The sequence below is a fragment of the Leiobunum rupestre genome, chromosome 10, assembly GCF_980474605.1.
Source record: "Leiobunum rupestre chromosome 10, qqLeiRupe1.1.hap1, whole genome shotgun sequence".
NCBI classification, from domain to species: Eukaryota; Metazoa; Arthropoda; class Arachnida; order Opiliones; family Sclerosomatidae; genus Leiobunum; species Leiobunum rupestre.
Genome location: NC_143393.1, coordinates 56,013,006 through 56,033,108, shown reverse-complemented (window position 1 = coordinate 56,033,108; position 20,103 = coordinate 56,013,006). Strand labels below are relative to the sequence as shown.

Sequence of the window (20,103 nt, the reverse complement as noted above, 5' to 3'; positions counted from 1 at the left end):
GCGAGAACTACCGAAATGCATAGCCAAAGCCACAGCCTTCGACTCCTCTTCTTTCTATACTCTATGGTCTTAGCGATCGAATATAGCCCAATGCTGCACGATAGGTTACGGGATAAACAGCCACAGGGGGATGGAGTCTAAGGGAGGAGTCGAGAGTAAGAAAAAACATTAAACCTATCGGTTTACTTTAATAACCTGAGAAATGCCTTTGGAGGTGGCTGTAGGACTATCCATACACAAGGAATAACGAAGCTCAAAAACTTTGGAATGAGCGTCACCTATTCAAGAGAGAAAGACGTTGAGCGTTTAATAACCAAAAATATTCTGTATTCAATGGACGGCGGTATCTATCTTCTACCGAATTTCATATTTGGATGAACAATATCGTTTGCCTTGGACAACTTAGACTTTCAAAATGACACTTCTGATAGTCAACCTACTGTAATAATAATAATCAGCTAGGAAAATAACCAAGGTATCACCTAATGCCCAAGTCATCTTGCGACTTTTAATGCCTTTAACAGGTTGCGGATTATAATGCGTAGGAGGGTCCTAGCAAACACAAAAACGTCCTTTGGACATCCGATAGACGTCACACTCGGATCTTGCCTTCGTACGTAAGACATCCCAAAATCCGGGGTTGACGTCGTTTGGACGTTAAAGGACGACCAAATGTCCGGTTTGTCTAGAGCTGTAGTACGTTCCGGGGACGAGTTTTCGGACGTCCAATGGCGATTACGGCGGTCGTCCCCTGGATGTCTTTCTATAAAACCTAGAGATGTCTTTGGGCCTTTAATTTGGTTCAATCATGGTTCAATAGGGATGAAAGTAGGACGCTCATTGGATATAAATTACAAAACTTATATAGTTATTTAATTTTTATATAACAAAACAAATTTCGAACTAAACAATAAAAAATTAAATAACCTTCCTTATACAAATGTAAAAAAACAATAAAATTAATTTTTAAATCAGAAGCAAAATAAAACTAAGGCATTTAATACTATTCCTTAAATATAAATAATTAAGACCATCGGATGAAAAATGTAGTCTAGAAATTGTTGTTTCTCGAAGCTTAATTTTAATATTTATCCAAATCTTACTTTTGGAATTACAATTTAACTATATAAAATATCACGGTATAAAATAAAGCTTTAGGCGAACCGTTCAGTGAGAGTAATGAATAATACACTTAAAAAGTAAAATTGAAACATGTACAGGTCCAAAATGAACTTTAAAAACAGCGAACCTTCCGTATCTTTCGGAGAAATCAACACAAATCTTACTTTGGGAATTACAAATTCAATATATAAAAATAACAGTATGAAATAAAGCTTTAGGCGAACCGTTCAGTGAGAGTAATGAATAATAAACTTAAAAAGATAAATTGGAACATTGTAAGGCCTAATTTGGCCAGAAGCCAAATTCCCCACCACTGGCCACTGGTGGCGCTACAGGGAGCCCCCTATTAGCTATAAATAGCAGAGAGTCGGTCTGTTTGAGAGCAGTTGGAAATGGCAGGTATGCAGAAGAGCAGACTAAGTTCCCCCTTTCAAGAAAGCCTCCTCTAGAGACAACACTCAGACCAGGAATTTTTTGAGAGATATTAAAAGGGTTTTTTGATTACTAATAATTTTGTTGAAACAACCAAACTGGCAGACGAAAGGACGCAGAAGGAGGAAAACTCCAATCAGGATTGAATAAAGCAGGAATTCAGTCCTCAGTATTGCAAAGTCCTGTTCTTTTAACTATGAAAACGCAAATTATTTTTTTAAACTCCCTTTTTATATTTTGGGGGCTGCCATAAAACTAGCCGCCTTTTTATCGTTTATTGGTCATATTCCAATCTCGTGAGGAAGAACTATTTATATTGATGTCGCATTTGGAAAAATGATTGTCGCATTGATTAGCGTTAAGGACGTTATGTGATTTTTTAACTTATTTTTTATATTTTGGGGCTGCCATTAAATAAGCCCCTTTTTATCTATTAATGGTCACATAACAATCTGGTTAGGAAGAACTATTTATATTGATGTCGCATTTAAAGAAATGATTGCATATTTAAAATTTGGGTGCTTATGGCACGCCATCCCGGTCAAAATTTAAAAGAAAAAAAACGGAGTTTTTCGTTGAAAAAAAATTTGATATTTTTCCAAAAAAAAAAATATTTTAAAATATAATTTTTGTTGAAAAAAAAAATAATTTTGAAAGAAAAAAAATAATTTTGAAAGAACAAAAAATAATTAAAGAACAAAAAATAATTAAAGAACAAAAAATAATTTTGAAAGAAAAAAATAATTTTGAAAGAAAAAAAAATAATTTTGAAAGAAAAAAAAATAATTTTGAAAGAACAAAAAATAATTTTGAAAGAACAAAAAATAATTTTGAAAGAACAAAAAATAATTTTGAAAGAACAAAAAATAATTTTGAAAGAACAAAAAATAATTTTGAAAGAACAAAAAATAATTTTGAAAGCACAAAAAATAATTTTGAAAAAACAAAAAATAATTTTGAAATAACAAAAAATAATTTTGAAATAACAAAAAATAATTTTCAAAGAACAAAAAATAATTTTGAAAGAACAAAAAATAATTTTGAAAGAACAAAAAATAATTTTGAAAGAACAAAAAATAATTTTGAAAGAACAAAAAATAATTTTGAAAGAACAAAAAATAATTTTGAAAGAACAAAAAATAATTTTGAAAGAACAAAAAATAATTTTGAAAGAACAAAAAATAATTTTGAAAGAACAAAAAATAATTTTGAAAGAACAAAAATAATTTTAAAAGAACAAAAAATAATTTTGAAAGAACAAAAAATAATTTTGAAAGAACAAAAAGTAATTTTGCAAGAACAAAAATAATTTTGAAAGAACAAAAAATAATTTTGAAAGAACAAAAAATAATTTTAAAAGAACAAAAAATAATTTTGAAAGAACAAAAAATAATTTTGAAAGAACAAAAAATAATTTTGAAAGAACAAAAAATAATTTTGCAAGAACAAAAAATAATTTTGCAAGAACAAAAAATAATTTTGAAAGAACAAAAAATAATTTTGAAAGAACAAAAAATAAGTTTGAAAGAACAAAAAGTAATTTTGCAAGAACAAAAATAATTTTGAAAGAACAAAAAATAATTTTGAAAGAACAAAAAATAATTTTGAAAGAACAAAAAATAATTTTGAAAGAACAAAAAATAATTTTAAAAGAACAAAAAATAATTTTGAAAGAACAAAAAATAATTTTGAAAGAACAAAAAGTAATTTTGCAAGAACAAAAATAATTTTGAAAGAACAAAAAATAATTTTGAAAGAACAAAAAATAATTTTGAAAGAACAAAAAATAATTTTGAAAGAACAAAAAATAATTTTGCAAGAACAAAAAATAATTTTGAAAGAACAAAAAATAATTTTGAAAGAACAAAAAATAATTTTGAAAGAACAAAAAATAATTTTGTAAGAACAAAAAATAATTTTGTAAGAACAAAAAATAATTTTGAAAGAACAAAAAATAATTTTGAAAGAACAAAAAATAATTTGAAAGAAAAAAATTAATTTTGAAAGAAAAAAATATTTAAGGGCTTATAAATCGAAAACTACCAGATCTAACGGATCAAAATAGTCGTGACACTCTAAACTGAGGGGGGGAGTTCATAATTTGTAACTTATGATGACCTTGAGGTACAATTTCAATGACCTTGAAGACCTGGTTCAAGGTCATTGAAATTTTCATTGTCATTTGTCCCCCTGTACCCTCTATGTAACCTGCAAATTTCAAATTCTTAAATAAAACACATTTTGAGTAATTGCCTCTGTATCGATTTTTAGTTAACACCCTGTATATTAATATCGAGCTTATTTAGGTTTCGTTGAAAGGGAGCGGTGTACAAAAATATGCATTGAATTCACAATCAAAAGAATCCCATGACAGTATTAGTAGTCCCTGCAAGCGTAAAGTAGAGCCATCTATGTGTGGTATATGCAAAAAAAAATTCTTTCAAAATTAATTTTTTTTCTTTCAAATTAATTTTTTTTTCTTTCAAAATTATTTTTTTTCTTTCAAAATTATTAATTTTTTTATTTCAAAATTATTTTTTTTTCTTTCAAAATTATTTTTTTTTCTTTCAAAATTATTTTTTTTTCTTTCAAAATTATTTTTTTTCTTTCAAAATAATTTTTTTTCTTTCAAAATTATTTTTTTTCTTTCAAAATTATTTTTTTTCTTTCAAAATTATTTTTTTTTTCAACAAAAATTATATTTTAAAATATTTTTTTTGGAAAAATATCCAATTTTTTATAATTATGACCGGGATGGCGTGCCATAGGTGCTGCCATTAAATAAGCCCCCATTTAATTTTATCTATTACTGGTCACACTCCAATCTGGTTACGATGTCGCATTTGCAAAAATGGTTGTCGCATTGGTCCGCGTTAACGACCTAATTTAATTTTGTTTATAACTTATTTTTTTATATTTCGGGGGCTGCCATTAAATAAGATCCCTTTTTTCGTTTGTGTATTATCTCACAACCTTATTTGTCGCATTCGTTAAAAAAAGTATCGCATAAATTCGCATTGACGTCTCTTTATATTAAGGTTAACCAAAATTATGAATTAATATTGGGGGTTACTGTAAAGTTAGCCCCACCCATTTTCTCTATTAATTTTAACATAAACTATTTTTTCGCAATCAAAATTATATCTGTCGCTTTTCTTCGCATTGACATGTAGTGGCTATGATATTGTGTCCTGGTTGAATAACGAAATTATCGGGGCTGACGTTAATTTAGCCCCCCTTTTAATTTTAATTATATCTCGATAATGGTTAAGTCGCATCTCTTTTTCTTGTTGTCGCATTGTGGGTGCATAAAATTGATAGATAAATTTTCTGGGAAACTAAAAAAGGGTGGGGGGGGGGGGTCAACTTAATCGACCCGTTTTGAAAACCAAGCGGGACCGGCGCGGGTACATGTACCCTGGGCAAATCTCTTAAATGGTTCTTTGTGGATTAAAAAAACCTGAAATTTCGCTTTGTTCGTTGACAAAAAGGTCGTCAAAGAGTTTTTGGTGCCCCCTAATTAGTGGCGCCCGGGGTTAATGCCCCTCTGCCCCCTCGCTGCTACGCCACTGGTTGTATCAAAGAAATAACACCCTATCAGTATTGGGAGATGAATAATTATTTTGGAGTATTATACACTTCTGGTAAAACAAAAAAAATCGACAATGCCTTTCATTATAGTTGGGCAAAATTTATTTTGATAATAAAAAGCATTCGCACTAGCGTGGCTAGAGGGGACAGAGGGGGCGGTCCGCCCTGGGCGCCACATTTTTGGGGGTGGAATTTGCATGGGAGTTATCCTGTAAAATAGTTTGAGGAGTGAAGCCCAGTTCACACTATACAATTAATTGAGCCACTTAATTGAAACAAACTAATTGTAAGCAAGAAAACTGTACAGTGTGAACAGAAAAAGTTGGAACAATGGTAACAATTTTTCTGTTCACACTATTAAATTTTCTTGCTTACAATTAGTTGGTTTCAATTAAGTGGCCCAATTAATTGTATAGTGTGAACTGGGCTTGAGGCTGAATTTTGGTATGCATCGAAAGGGGAGGCAAACTCGGTGTAAGAAATAGTTAGAAAAATAATTATATATTTGATTATAATAAGGTTCCCCTTAGTTTTTGGATATTTTTAATTTTAAAACCATGGTCATTTTCTTTTCTTAGACGTATAGTTAGCATTGCTATTTTTGTGTTGCTGAAATATGAACGGAAATTGGTGTAGAAAACATAATGGCTGGTTTCTCCCGTTTTCGCTGGTTTCCCGCTCGTGACGTCTTTTGGGTATTTTCCATGGGTTTGCCCTACGTGGGACAATAACACTCTGGCGAGGAGGCGTCATATACAATTTGTTTTTGTAGTGTCGTGATTTTCTCCGACGACGGATCGGTGAGGAAAATAATATACGGATTCGTCACGTTGGAGGTTTGGACCGACTTTTTCAATCACACCGGCTTCCAGTTGCTCTTTCATTATACCATCGTAGGCGGCGAAGTGTTCCGGATCTTGTCTCAGGTTTAGAAGGAGGGTTCGCGTGTTTTTGTTTGCGACCGCTAGGTTGTCTCCAAGCTGATTCCGGTTGGGTTTCCATGGGAGCGAAACGCAATATCGGCCGTCCTGAAAAGTTGTGGTCACTTCAAAGTGTTGGAGTACGTAGCTATGTCCAGTTTTTGTAGAATTGTCTTCTTGAATTCCAATAGCGTCCAATGGCCAAAATTTCTGGAGTTGGGTGTCTAAGAGAGAGTCTTTTTCTGACGTTGTGACCATGGCGGTGACGATGTGTACTCTAACGGATATAGTAGGGGCTTGAGTACCTCCTGTTGCTATCCAGCCAAAGAGGGAGTCGAGGGCTACCAGGGCTTCTCCCATTCGGACAGTGGTTCCTGATAGGATTTTCCAAAGGTAGTCGGAGCCGATAAGAATGTCGACTGAGAGGTTTTCTCTGGTAGGAGAGGCGTTGAGATCAGCGATTGGCATTCCGCGGTGATCCATTTCAGCTACCGTCCCGGCGTCAGGATGAGAAAATACCGGGCCGCTGATTTCAGGAGTTTCAATGGCATCGATGATGATCGACATAGAAGGGTTATTGATGTTTGTCAACGTCATTCGAACTCTGCGGCGTGTAATTCTGAAGGGTTTAGCCGATGCGAAGCGATATACGTCTAGGGTCTTTTCGCCAAGGAGTTCTAGGTAAAGTTGACGCGAGAGATCTTCTTTAATGTAAGCTATGCTACTTCATTGTCCAGAACGAGGCGCTGTCTTGTAGATTTCTGCCCATTGACGTTAGAGACGTCTGCTTGAGCGGTTTGCAATAAGAAATTGAGAGCAGTCGATTTTTAGTAGAAGCGTAGTTGCTAGCCTAGGCTTCACTAATGCCCGGCTTTCCGCGCCATTTTTTTATTTAAAATGATGGCAAATAAGCAAAATACTAGTCTCAAATCCAAGGGTTTAAAAAGAAACTTAAATCATGAAAATATTCTTAACCCGAAACATATTTCAACACCTAGGGTCCCTCCTACAACTCCTAAAATGGACGTCTCTAAAATATTCATATAAAGACCGGACATAAGCCGAATTCTCTTTAACCAAAGAATAACAAATCTTGTTAGTCCTGCTGAACTAGATCTATAGTTTGTATGAAAAGTTTGGCCAGTTTTGGGCCGATTTCTACCACCTACCAGTGAAAGAATATTTTTTTTAAAAACCCGAAATTACCTCCGATTTTAAGCAACCCCAAACTAGAAATAATACCCTGAAAATTTCGCAACTCTATATCTTGCAGTTTCTGAAAACAAATGTCTAGTCAGAACAATTAAAAACACCCTGTATATAAGATTTTTAATTCGTTGCAGCGTGAATTCCGGGGACAGGCATACACCCAGTATAATTATTCGCATTTTCTTCGGGGTATTCCTTTCTGATTCGGATTACATAAAGGAATGACTTTTCGGTGCCTTCTTCCCAGGTTGTGAAAAATCATACGACAAAACGTGCGGCAAGCCGCATATCTGTAAGTCCTTAAAAATAAACTAACTATTTAAAAAATGCATTAACAATTGACAATATTTGCAAATACTCTTTAAAAAAATGAATCAGACTATACTCACGACTGTTTAAGGAAAAAGTAAAGCAAATTAAAAATAAATATTTCTTACAGATTTGGTAAATTTCTTGGTGGTGGTGGTCTTCGTCTACTGTGTAGATAGCTTTTAAAGCTAGTTTCCAGGGACAGGCGGTCTAGCCCTAAATTTGTGCACCCACGAAAAAGGGTAATACAGTCTGTCTCTGCATCATAATGTTCTAGAAACATCCTAACTGCATTCACAGAATCGCAACAAATAACCCCTTCTTAACCATCTGGAGGATTAAGGTAGAGTTCTAGACTAGCCATGATAGTATTATCGGCAAATCCTAATCACCAAGTGGCAATATTCATAGTTGTTTCGCAATTCGCAGACATTTAAAATATTCTGTTATTCGATTAAATTTTTCCTTTCCTAATTTTCCGCTTCATTTTCTCTTATTTCTAACTCCTCCTCATTAAATGCAGGAACCAAATCATAAGAACTTTCATTTCTTTCCATAACTACCCTGAACTTAAAAGTTGGAAACCACTAAAAACGACTGCCATGCGAGGCTGCGTAACCGCCAATAGGTGATTATGAAAAAGAATTGCGCGCAAAGGCTCACGGGAGTTGGTTATTTTTTGACAAAGCGTCGTCTGCTTAAATTCGTCTGCACCTACCGAGGCCCGCGGTCGTCCGCGTTTAGTAAAAAGCACCAACCATGGATTGATCTTTGAAAAGTTAGTACTTTTTTTAAATTATTAAAAATACATAAAGTTAACAAATTTATTATATATTTTTTTATTTCTTATAGTTCTAGACCAAGTATTGATAAAGAAACAAGCCCAATTTTAATAGAAGACACAAGGTTATATTTACATACATGTTTCCATTATTCCTGAAAATGAATTAAAATCAATTTGGATAGAATTTAAATATATTTCATTTAATAAATCAATTACCTTAATTTAGCGACTTTGCAAACTTTTCTCAAAACGAAAAACGAAAAATCCTTTCGATTGAACAATGAAATAATAGAAATCACGCTAACCCTTGCCCAACTAGCCAGACGAATTTACAAAAAGGGCCAATTTTGATACTTTCAACTTGGTAGTACTTAACCAAATCACGTGACCACCGATATTTTTCATAATCACCTATTGTTTTTTTTGAGAAGAAGATAAAAAAGAAATCGTATTTTATTGATTATTTCTTTCACTAGGTAGTCAAAGCCAATCAGACTTCTGTGCCTTGGTGCTCTGCCAAGAAGCATACTTCAGGATAAATATCGCTGCGCTCATAAATTGTACTAAAACACTAATTACTTTAATAACATCATTGATTTTGAATTAATTTTGCAATTAATGTAAATTTTAATGTTATAAAATTTACAAGCACATATCATTTATGTTGGTCTCTAGTAATCAAGCTTCTCGGGATCCGATTTTCCACATTGACGTTGACAGTGGTAGGTCACAGGTTTCTTGTAAAAATTTTACTGGCCCTCTAAATATCAGACATGTGGGCCCTGAAATATTGGAAAAGGTGTTTTGAAGTAAAGGAGTATTAGCCTAGCTGATTTTTTTAAGGAGACGCAAAAAATGGACAAGAGGACCTATGATTTTCTTTTTTTATTAATAACGAAGAAGAAACGATGTTTTTAGTATTACCGCTTAATTCGTTATAAATGTCGACTAAATATGTTTGAGCAAAATCATTACTAAGAGAGACATTTTGAAATTAACTTTTGAACCATGAATTACCATGACAAATTCATTTGTTACTCGGTTTCACTGAAGCAACACATCTGAAAATGTGGATAAACGCTGTTTGAATTTGGGGAATGTTTTTGGATGGTGTTTTAATTTCAGAGGAAGGCAATGAGAATTGAATTTATATTGTAATAAGAGGTCCTTAAAAATCATATTAGTACGTAAGAGGTTAAGTAACTTTAAGTTGGGATATTTTTGATATATCAGATAAGGGTGAGGTAAGGTTGAGATAGGGTAAAGTTTAGTGGGCTAAGGCTCAGGTCAGGTTAGTCTAGGTTTATATAAGTTGGGTAAAAGTTCAAGTTAGATTGGGAAAGAGTAAGATTCGGTTTGGTTGCGATTGGCTCAAGGCCCTCAATGGGTTAGAGTGTGCAATAACTGGTGGCTTTACCGGGGAGTCGGGGACCGGCACTTGTAACCCATAAGGGCGGTGCCGCACTGGGAAATGTTAGCTCTTATCAAATGGTCCTATCTCCACCTCCGACTTCGGTCAGGTTTGGGCTGGATACTGAGCTTCGGCTCAGCCAAACGGAGAGGGTCCGTGCAAACTGGCCACCTCGGCGGATTGGGTAGCCTACTGTGGGGCGGCGGGCCTCCGTATGAGGGCACGGCGGTCCTGTTTCCCAGCCTTTTGGAACACCACCGGGATCTCCGGTGCCGGCTATGCCGGGTTTCTTGGACTGCTGTGTGCCCGTCGTTCCCCTTTAGGAGCTCTTTACTTTATTCCTAACCAAGGTAGACTTTTTAAAATACAAAATTAGGAGATTCTGCCAAGTTTAAGTAAAGTCAAAGTTGCGGTTCTAATTAACGGTTATTCCGTCATTGTAAAAATCGTTCTAGTCATCTTCCGATTTCTATGCAGGCATTTGACCAAATATAATGGTGTGAAATTTGCCTTTGGTAGATGGCTCGAGCTATGGTTTGTATATTGTAAAAGTGTAGTTAGTCTGGTCACCTATGGTGAAGTTAATAAATATAGTTTCATACTCGTAACCATAACGAACAATGTTTATGAGAGTATCAGACAATTAATTCGTAGGGCACTGGTAATTTTTGGTAGGGCCAAACACCCTTAAAAGATTTTTCTTTGAAATTCATAGGGTGGGCCAATCGAATATCAGGGCGGCCCTTGAGCGGCGGTGATACCAATACGGGTTTGGTCGTCGTAACATAAATTCCAATATATAAATATCTTTATAATGCTTAGATCAGTCTGCGGCTGAGTTTTAAAAGATTATACGGTCTGACTAAAATAACAATTTGCATAAACAGAACCTTGAGTAAATGACTCGTGTATTTGTAAAGTGTTTAAAGTAAAGTCACTTAAACTTGATTCTCAAGCAAATCTTCACCTTTGTACACCATTAAAAAGTAACTCCATTTGTGGAATCCAACTAAGTCTCTTCTGCTGCTATTATTAAAATCCGCTTTGGCAACGGGGAAGAGGTGAGGAAATGCTTTAACAATAAAGTCCACATATCGGAAATCGTTCACTGGATTTTGTTATTGAGTGCCCATTTTATTTTCTCGAATTAGATCTGGTTCATTTCTATATTCACATATTTGTAGAGCGTATTGCGTTATTTCGGTTTCGTATAGTGCCTCTTTGAAAATTTCGCCTTTTTCAAGGTATGAGGAAATATTTACAATATTGGCACTCTAGCACGACAGGGTCAGCCTAAAGTTGAAAAACACCCGTCACACGGCAAGGTCGGCCAAAAAGGTTATTTATGGTCGAATTGTCCTAGGGTCGACCTTAAGAGTGACCCTAAACCGGAGTCAGGTCAACTTTCCATTTATTATCAGATTAAAATACATAACATATAGAGACGGCATCATGTTCGAATGGTTTTGTCATTTTGAAGCTGCAGTCAGCACTTTGAGCCTACAACAACTTAATTCGGTACATTACTGGGTAAAAACTCGATCTGTAGGGACTACAGCGCTTTCCTAAACAGCATTTGTTTTATCAGCATTTTCCAAAACAGTTTTTTCAAATCAGCGTTTTGTCAAAATAGCCCTTTGTCATAACAGCGTTTCTTTATACAGCGTTTCCCAAAACAACAAATTGTTCAAACGGCGCTTTGTCAGAGCGGCGGTTCTCAAAACCGTATTTTGTCGAAACAGCGTTTCCCAAAACGGCGCTGCTTTCTATAGCACTAATAATATAGGCCTATTGTAATACATTTTGTTCTGGAATTTCGGCAAATTTCATTACCTAATGGTTTCTGCCGATAGTTAGTATTGCAAACTTACCTAACCTAACCCTACCCCTGAAGATCATATGTATGTTATACATTTTCCATCGTCAATTCATATACATTTTAAGAAACCGCTGTTTTAAGAAACCGCTGTTTCAAAATCGCTAATTTGAGAAACGCTATATTCAGAAACGCTGTTTATGGAATAAGCTGTTTTGACAAACCGCTCTACTGAGAAACGCTTAAGCAAAAAACGATGACTAAACAAAACGCTCTTTCGACAAACCGCGGTATTGAGAAACGCTATTTCAACAACCGCTGTTTTAACAAAGCGCCGTTGCAACGAAATGCTGTTTTGAAAACGCTATTTGAACAAATGCTATTTAAGTCAAGTGCTCTATTCCCTACATACCAAAAACTCGGAACAGCTCTCTCCCCGCTGGTTTGAAGGAGTTTCCCCTTTCATAAAAACTTGTTGAGGTAATAGTTAGTGTAGGGATGTGTTTGTTCGCGTGTAATAAAGGGCTGGCAACCACCCTCCTACGGCCACCTAAATAACTGGCTTTTTATGTCCCTTGATGACTTAGGCCGAAGGTGGTGCCATGGGTATTAGCCTAGCTGAATATTATTATAACGATCCAAGTCTTCATGAACAATATCTCCCACTAACATATTTACTTCAACGAATCTGACCTAGTCGAGTTGAGAAATTTTTAATAAAGTAAACATTTTCATATTATATACATGTATGTCTTTTTTCGAAAAATTGTATTATGTGTTATTTAAAAAATAATCAAAATTGTTTTATTAAATCGCAAACATTCACAGTTTTGCGCAACTAATTCCCAACAAACTGCCGGATATAATTCAGCTATTGGTCAGGTTATAAATTTGTAATGCCTTATTCAAATTACGACAAATTGTTAATTGGCCATTCTGACTTAAAAAAGAAAAAAAATCTTATGTGGAATTATCTCAAAAACGTTCAGGCTTTAGAGTCGGCAAGTGGTACAAATTGTGGTCGCCATACTGACTTTAAAAGGTTCATAAACGTTCTTTTTCTGATTTATCGAAGACTTTAATCGAAAATCACTTTCACCGATATAATGGACCTTTTCTGTCAAGCTAAGTTTTAAAAGTTATTAATAAATTTAATTTAAGAGTTTACGTGGCACAAAATGAGGTAACCGTAATGACTTCACAAGGGACCAAAAACGTGCTTAGGTGGAATTATCTCGAAAATGTTTAAGACTTTTAGAGTCGGCAGGTAGTAGAGCATTTTAAGTCACGAAACCGAATTTGAAAGGGTTCAAAACGTACTTTCGCGCAATTATCCATAAAAAGGTTTAAAAATTTTAGAGTCGGCATTTGTACCAAGATCTAAAACCGACTTTTTGACCAAAGCTCCACCCTTAATTGACTCTATGTGCTTCATCAAGCGACAGGGAGCAAATTATATCATCGCCAATTTTGTTGAATGGGCCAAGCAAGAGAATCGTGTATTTTTCCAGGTCATGCTAGAGAATCTCGATCCAATAACTCCATAATTTCAAACCAATAAGATATTTAAATGTCTTGGGAGTCGCAGAAGTCGGGTTATCATGTGTTGAATATCTCGTTTGACGTTGATATCCACCCTTCTGGTGGTACTGACCAAGTCTCCACGCGCTTTTAAAGGGCCACACCAGTGTTTGAAAAAGTTGGCCCGGATTTAACACGTAGTCGTATTCATATTCTAAAAACAAGTGCGTTAAACTATTTAACTTAAACGCTGGTGTGTCCCTTTAAATGTTACACGCATAGAATTGGTAACAATAGTGAGAGCGCATGGTGATAAATTGTTCGAAATTGGTATACAGTTCTGAAAATTAATATACACGTGCCTTGAACTCTACTTATTTTTCAAAAAAACCGACTGGAAAAACTTTTATAAGCAAAAAACTCCCTTGTGGCAGAGGACGCCCGCATCTTAGTTTGCGGGTTTTTAAAATGATATGTTCTAAGTTGCACCGTATCTCCGCAACTATGGAATAAAAAATGGTAAATCGCGTGTAGCTCGCGTGGTAAAGGTGGTAAAGTTATTAATTTTTTTTATGGTAATACGTGTCACAGTGCTTCTTAAAACCTGATATGGAACCACATCGAGGTATTTTTGTTTACTTGACGTTTTTTACCATATTTCATTTTTCTCCATAGGGAAAAATGGTAAATCGTGTGTAGCTGGGGTGGTAAAGTTATGAATTTTTTTATGGTGATACGTGTAATAGTACTACCTAAAACCTGATATGGAACCACATCGAGATATTTTTTACTTGCGGTTTTTAACGATTTTTCGTTTCAATATTTCCATATTTATGTAATATAATTCTATATTTATAATAATTGTAATTTTTTATTTAAAAACAAATCGCCTTTCACATTTTTAGACATTTTTATTTTACATAAAGTATGTAATAAACGTAGATCATTTCAGTTGTATTTGAGTTTTTCTTATTTATTAGGTGAAAAAAAAGGGAAATTAAAAAAAAACATTAGTGAAATAATATCTCGATGTGGTTCCATATCAGGTTTTAAGTAGTACTATGACACGTATCACCATAAAAAAATTCATAACTTTTCCACCTTTACCACCCGAGATACACGAAATTTAGCTTTTTTCCCTATAAAGAAAAACGAAAAATCGTTAAAAACGTCAAGTAAAAAAATACCTCGATGTGGTGGTTCCATATCAGGTTTTAAGTAGTACTATTACACGTATTACCATAAAAAATTTCATAACTTTACCACCTTTACCACCCGATTTACACTCGATATACCATTTTTCCCTAAGGAGAAAAACGAAAAATCGTTGAAAACGTCAAGTAAAAAAATACCTCAATGTGGTTCCATATCAGGTTTTAAGTAGTACTATTACACGTATCACCATAAAAAATTTCATAACTTTTCCACCTTCACCACCCGAGATACACGCGATTTACCTTTTTTCCCTATGGAGAAAAACGAAAAATCGTTAAAAACGTGAAGTAAAAAAAATACCTCGATTTGGTTCCATATCAGGTTTTAAGTAGTACTATTACACGTATCACCATAAACCATTTCATAACTTTACCACCTTTACCACCCGAGTTCAGTGGCGTAGCCAGAAATTCTTAAGGGGGGTCGAAGTATGTGAAAGTTAAAAGGGGGCTTGAGAAGAGGGTGGAAATTTAGTGCAGTCAAAGATAGGCCCAAGGGGGGGGGTTGGACATGGAAACCCCCCCCTTGTCTACGCCACTGCCCGTGCTACACTAGATTTACCATTTTTCCCTAAGGAGAAAAATGAAAAATGGTAAAAAACGTCAAGTAAAAAAATACTTCGATGTTGTTCCATATCAGGTTTTAAGTAGCACTGTGACACGTATCACCATAAAAAAATTCATAACTTTACCACCTTTACCACGCGAGTAACACACGATTTACCATTTTTAATTCCAAGAGTTGCGAAGCTGCGGTGCAACTTAGAAAGTACATTTTAAAAACATTTTAACTAAGATGCGCGCGGCCTCGGCAACAAAGGCGTTTTTTGTTTATAAAAGTTTTCCGAGTCGGTTTTTAAAAAAATAAAATTTAGGTAGTCGAGATTATAGCTCAAGGCACGTGTATATCAATTTTCAGAGCTGCATACCAATTTCGAACAATTCGGGTCAATTTTGTAACCATGCGCTCTCACTACAAATGGTCTGTTAGTGTTGGTCCAGTAAACTCAGCGTTTATTTATTATTCTCTGAGGAAATCTTTTTCACACATTCTTTACAGATGCACATTTAGCATGTTAGATTATTTAGTATTACGAGAGATTCGACAAACTGTCTATGAACGGAAGAATCTTCCTTGTTCGAGACACAACCGGATGTCATGTGATCCCTGTTACACTAGAGGCAGAAATTAATTGACTTGCAAATCGACTCTTTCGCGTTAATGGTTGAGACATATTAATTACAAACAACAGACTAACATATCTTTCTCAAAATTTTGAGGCTATTCATCGCCATTACCACGATTCAATCAATTTTATTTGCATAATAATAATTTCCCCACTTACCAATATTTTATTGAATTTCTAATTTCCAGATATACCAATAGTTGATTTTATAAAATGTCTTTACGCTTGCCCAACTTGTTGAAATGTTGCCCTGGAATAGTTCAGCCAATGCCTAAGAATGAGTTCATAAACTCTTTAGTGGGAGAGATAACGGATCCACAGCTGAAGCGGGGAGGCAACATTTCAACAAGATGGCCAAGGTTATTTTATAAAAAGAACTATTATTTACAGAAATACCAATTATTTCCAGAAATACCAATTATTTCCCGAATCACCAAGAATTTCCCGAATCACCAAGAATTTCCCGAATCACCAAGAATTGCCCGAATCACCAAGAATTGCCCGAATCACCAAGAATTGCCCGAATCACCAAGAATTGCCCGAATCACCAAGAATTGCCCGAATCACCAAGAATTGCCCGAATCACCAAGAATTGCCCGAATCACCAAGAATTGCCCGAATCAACAAGAATTGCCCGAATCAACAAGAATTGCCCGAATCACCAAGAATTGCCCGAATTACCAAGAATTTCCCAATTACCAAGAATTTCCCAATTACCAAGAATTTCCCAATTACCAATAATTTCCCAATTACCAATAATTTCCCACTTACCAATAATTTCCCAATTACCCATAATTTCCCAATTACCCATAATTTCCCAATAACCCATAATTTCCCAATTACCAATAATTTCCCAATTACCCATAATTTCCCAATTACCCATAATTTCCCAATTACCCATAATTTCCCAATTACCCATAATTTCCCAAATACCAATAATTTCCCAATTGCCAATAATATAGGTAGTTATGACAGCTTAAGTTATAATTGTATCCACCATATTTCAAAATGGTGTCGGATTATTATGGAAAAGCTATAGAGCTATTTATTTCGCGCAGAGCATGAAACGTAAAAAAATTCAAATTAATAGACGAATAATTACGGAACTTATCGCACCATGTTTTCATATCCGCCATTTTGCAAAGTGGCGAGGGATTCCTATTAAAATCTATACTACTAATTCACTCGGTCAGATAAGGCAACGTAGAAAATCTCAGATTAATCGGATACAAAGTACCGAATATATCGCGCCGCGATTTATATTTATATCCGCCATTTTGCAAAATGGCGACGGATTTCTATCAAAATATAAAAAAGCTTGTTGATATGGCTCCGACATTGTTATGTATAATTTTTTAGATTTCTCGGCGAAAATATATGGAAGTTATTACAGCATACATTTTACCAATATTGTGTATTATTCTTAAAATTACGACGTATCAATTCAATTTAGCTCGAGCTCACCTAATATAGGTTTTACCCCTCCCCCTTCATTAGTGCATAGTACTCCACAAACGTAAAATTTACTTTTTTTTAATTTTTAAAAAATATATATATTTAATTTTTTTTTAATTTTGCACAGGGGGGACCCTTAGAATTTGTCATTTTCCTATGTTATTTTCCATTGGATTTTTTCCGTTTTAAGTTGTCAAAAACATTTTTGGTTGCCATGGCAAAACGGAAGCCCAGCGTAACTTTTCCCTGTAGCTGTTTTCATCTTACACATAGGTCTAACTATACCCAAGTTTGAACAAAATCGGTGAGAACCACCTCGGGTCGTCTCCTCGTAAGTTAGACTCCGCCATAGACCTAACATCAACTGCGTTTTTTTTTTCGAAAAAAAATGAAGATCAGTAGAGCCTTTTCGTACTATCTTTTTTACCGTTTAGAGCGGCGTTAGCCCTAACAATAATTTGGTGTTGACATTTTATAATGAATTGCTTCGTTAACCAATAAATATTTAATTTTTGAAAGTAGGCCGAAAAGAATTCGTCTATTAACAAACTTTTTATTTAATTATACTTACTCATAAGTATGCCTCTATATAACATCACTGTATTAAAAATTTCAATGAGACCTTGTTCCACAGCTACCAAAGAGATCACGAGCGAGATATGGTATTAACTTCTTTCCCTTCCCGCCAGACCGGGTTTTGATGACGAAAAAGCCGTCTTCGATTACGTCATATCCTGCGAACAAGGTCTCATTGAGAAGACGTTCTTTCTGGCACACCTTTGAGTAATTATTATACCTTGGGGACGACTCGCCGCTAACGAGCGTTTTAACATTAAAATCGATAAAACTCGAGGCCTTCACGCTATGTGAAAGTTAACTTAAAAATGAGATATTTTGGTGCTGAGGTACCCATAAGTTTAAGTAACTTTTAGACACTTGTACAGGTAAAACAAGTTTGTGATGAAACTTTTTTAAAGGGATTTTCGTTTATAGTTTAAATTAATTTCCTAGCCATATTATTTCTATTAAATTTGAAAAGAAAGGTTATAAATAATTTTTCAAGAATTTTGCTTATTTTCAATTTACGCCAGGATAGAAGGTTTTCTAAAAACGAACAATACCTTTTTCAACTTCTTTATGATAGTGAATACAAATATTTGTCGAATAGCATAAATGTTAAGTTACGTACGACTGCGAGTAAGTCTATTCCTGTTAATTTTTCTGTGAATCAAATGGAAGGTAATGACAAAGAACTAGAAGCTAGTTTGTTTGCTTACATGCAAAGTTTGCGAGTATGGGCCTCCTACGTGGTTTGCTACGTTGAATTCAGCCGAGTACGACTGGCTGTAACTTCATGATCATTTGCGATCTTTTTACCCGTTGAAAGAAAAATCTTTAAAAATTCCAGTTGGGTAATTATGCAATAACGATCTTGTTGCTGTAACACGAGTCGTGTTACACGACACTACCTTAACCAAGAACGTATATATGTATAAGAACGTTGAACAAAAGGCATCGCTTGGGTGGTGGCTTGGGCCATGATTTAATCGGTTTCAGAATTACTCCACCCTAAAATCCGCGTGCAGCGCTCTCTTGAACTAGAAACGGTTTTAACAGCGGAGTTATTATGTAACCAATAAAATCATGGCACGAGGCGCCAATTTGATCGTTCAACGTTCTTTTTATAACTGGGCGACGCGAAGCACAGTGGGGCAAACTGAGCCCAAACCTGGTCAAAATTAATATATCAAAAATCGTTTCCGGTACCAATTTCCAATTTTTGTGACACTTAACACGTGTTGGGGGACAATTAAAGATAATAACATCGATGACCTTGAACCATGTCTTCAAGGTCATTGAAAAATCATCTCGAGAATCGTTATTTAGAAACTTCGTTCCAATTAGAAAGTTGTTCCTCATCATATTTATTGTCTGAATAACTTTAACCCCAATTAATTTTGAACAATTAAAAGCCGGAAAACAAGTTGGTCATCAAGTAAACAATACTAAACTGTTTATAATAAATATTTAATAAATCCAAAATTTACGTAGAAATTCTCCCATTGACTTAGCATAGTTTTAAGTTGAATCGACGATTTGTAAAGAAAATAAATTTTCGATTACTTGGCTTTCTTTTTTACAAATTGAATCATATCAAAGCCCATTTCGCATAAAATGTGGCGAAGAACACTTTTCTAATTAGATTTTTTTGAATATCCATTATGGTTCTCAACATAAATTTGAATAAATAGAATATTTGTGAACAGAACATATGTTATGTCAAATTCATAATAACTTTACTGCAGCCAGTTTAGCATTATTTACTTGATCACCAACTGGTTTTTAGTGTGAAATTTTTCGGCTTTCAATTGATCTAATGAATTCAGACATTAGATATGATGAGGAACACCTTTCTAATTGGAACGAAGTTTCTAAATCTAGCTGTTCTCGAGACCTTGAAGAAACGGTTCTTAGCCGTAGTGAATTAGCATACAGTTAGCTATATCAACTTTTTTCCCAGCGAAACTAAGCTTTTTCATATAATATCTATAGCGGCTTACGTGAGCAGGGGCGGATTGGGAACGATTTTGACTGCTTGGAAATTTTTAGTCGCCGCCATCGAAATATTAGTCTCGCAGCCCCCCATACCAAGTGCTATTTATGAGAACGCAACTACAATTTGACCGATATGAAAATGCAGCGCACTAAATACACCATGCCTTGTAATCTTTGGTAAATATATATATTATTATTAATAAAAATAATTTTAGTTTGACTCTCGTACATGGTTTAGACATAAGCCGACAATTTCCAGGCTTCACAATAGGCGATATTATAAAGTCAGATATGCTTGCTCAACTTGTTAAAATGGGATAACGAAATAGTACAGGTAAAGCCTACAGATGAATTCATAGGCTCTTTGGTGGGAAAGCTAATGGAAGCATAGTGGAAGGTGGTCTTTCCCATCAAAACAAGAAGGCCACGTTACTTTATTATATCGCCTTTTGGCGCCCAACGTGGATGGGGCTAGAGTTGTTGAGTGTACGAGAGCTTAGGTTATTTTAAATTGTTAGTGTACTTTTTGGGTTATGGGTTATTTAAATTTTTAGTGTTAGTTTTTTTAAAATTAGT

General features: G+C 34.7%; 1 protein-coding gene across 1 annotated transcript; it reads right to left on the bottom strand.

Annotated features, from left to right (window-relative positions):
- Positions 1-5,894: 5,894 nt before the first annotated feature.
- Positions 5,895-6,662, bottom strand: LOC149926238 (uncharacterized). Its single transcript, XM_090161919.1, has one exon. The coding sequence runs from the start codon at positions 6,660-6,662 to the stop codon at positions 5,895-5,897; it is 768 nt and encodes a 255-aa protein (XP_090018045.1).
- Positions 6,663-20,103: the final 13,441 nt, after the last annotated feature.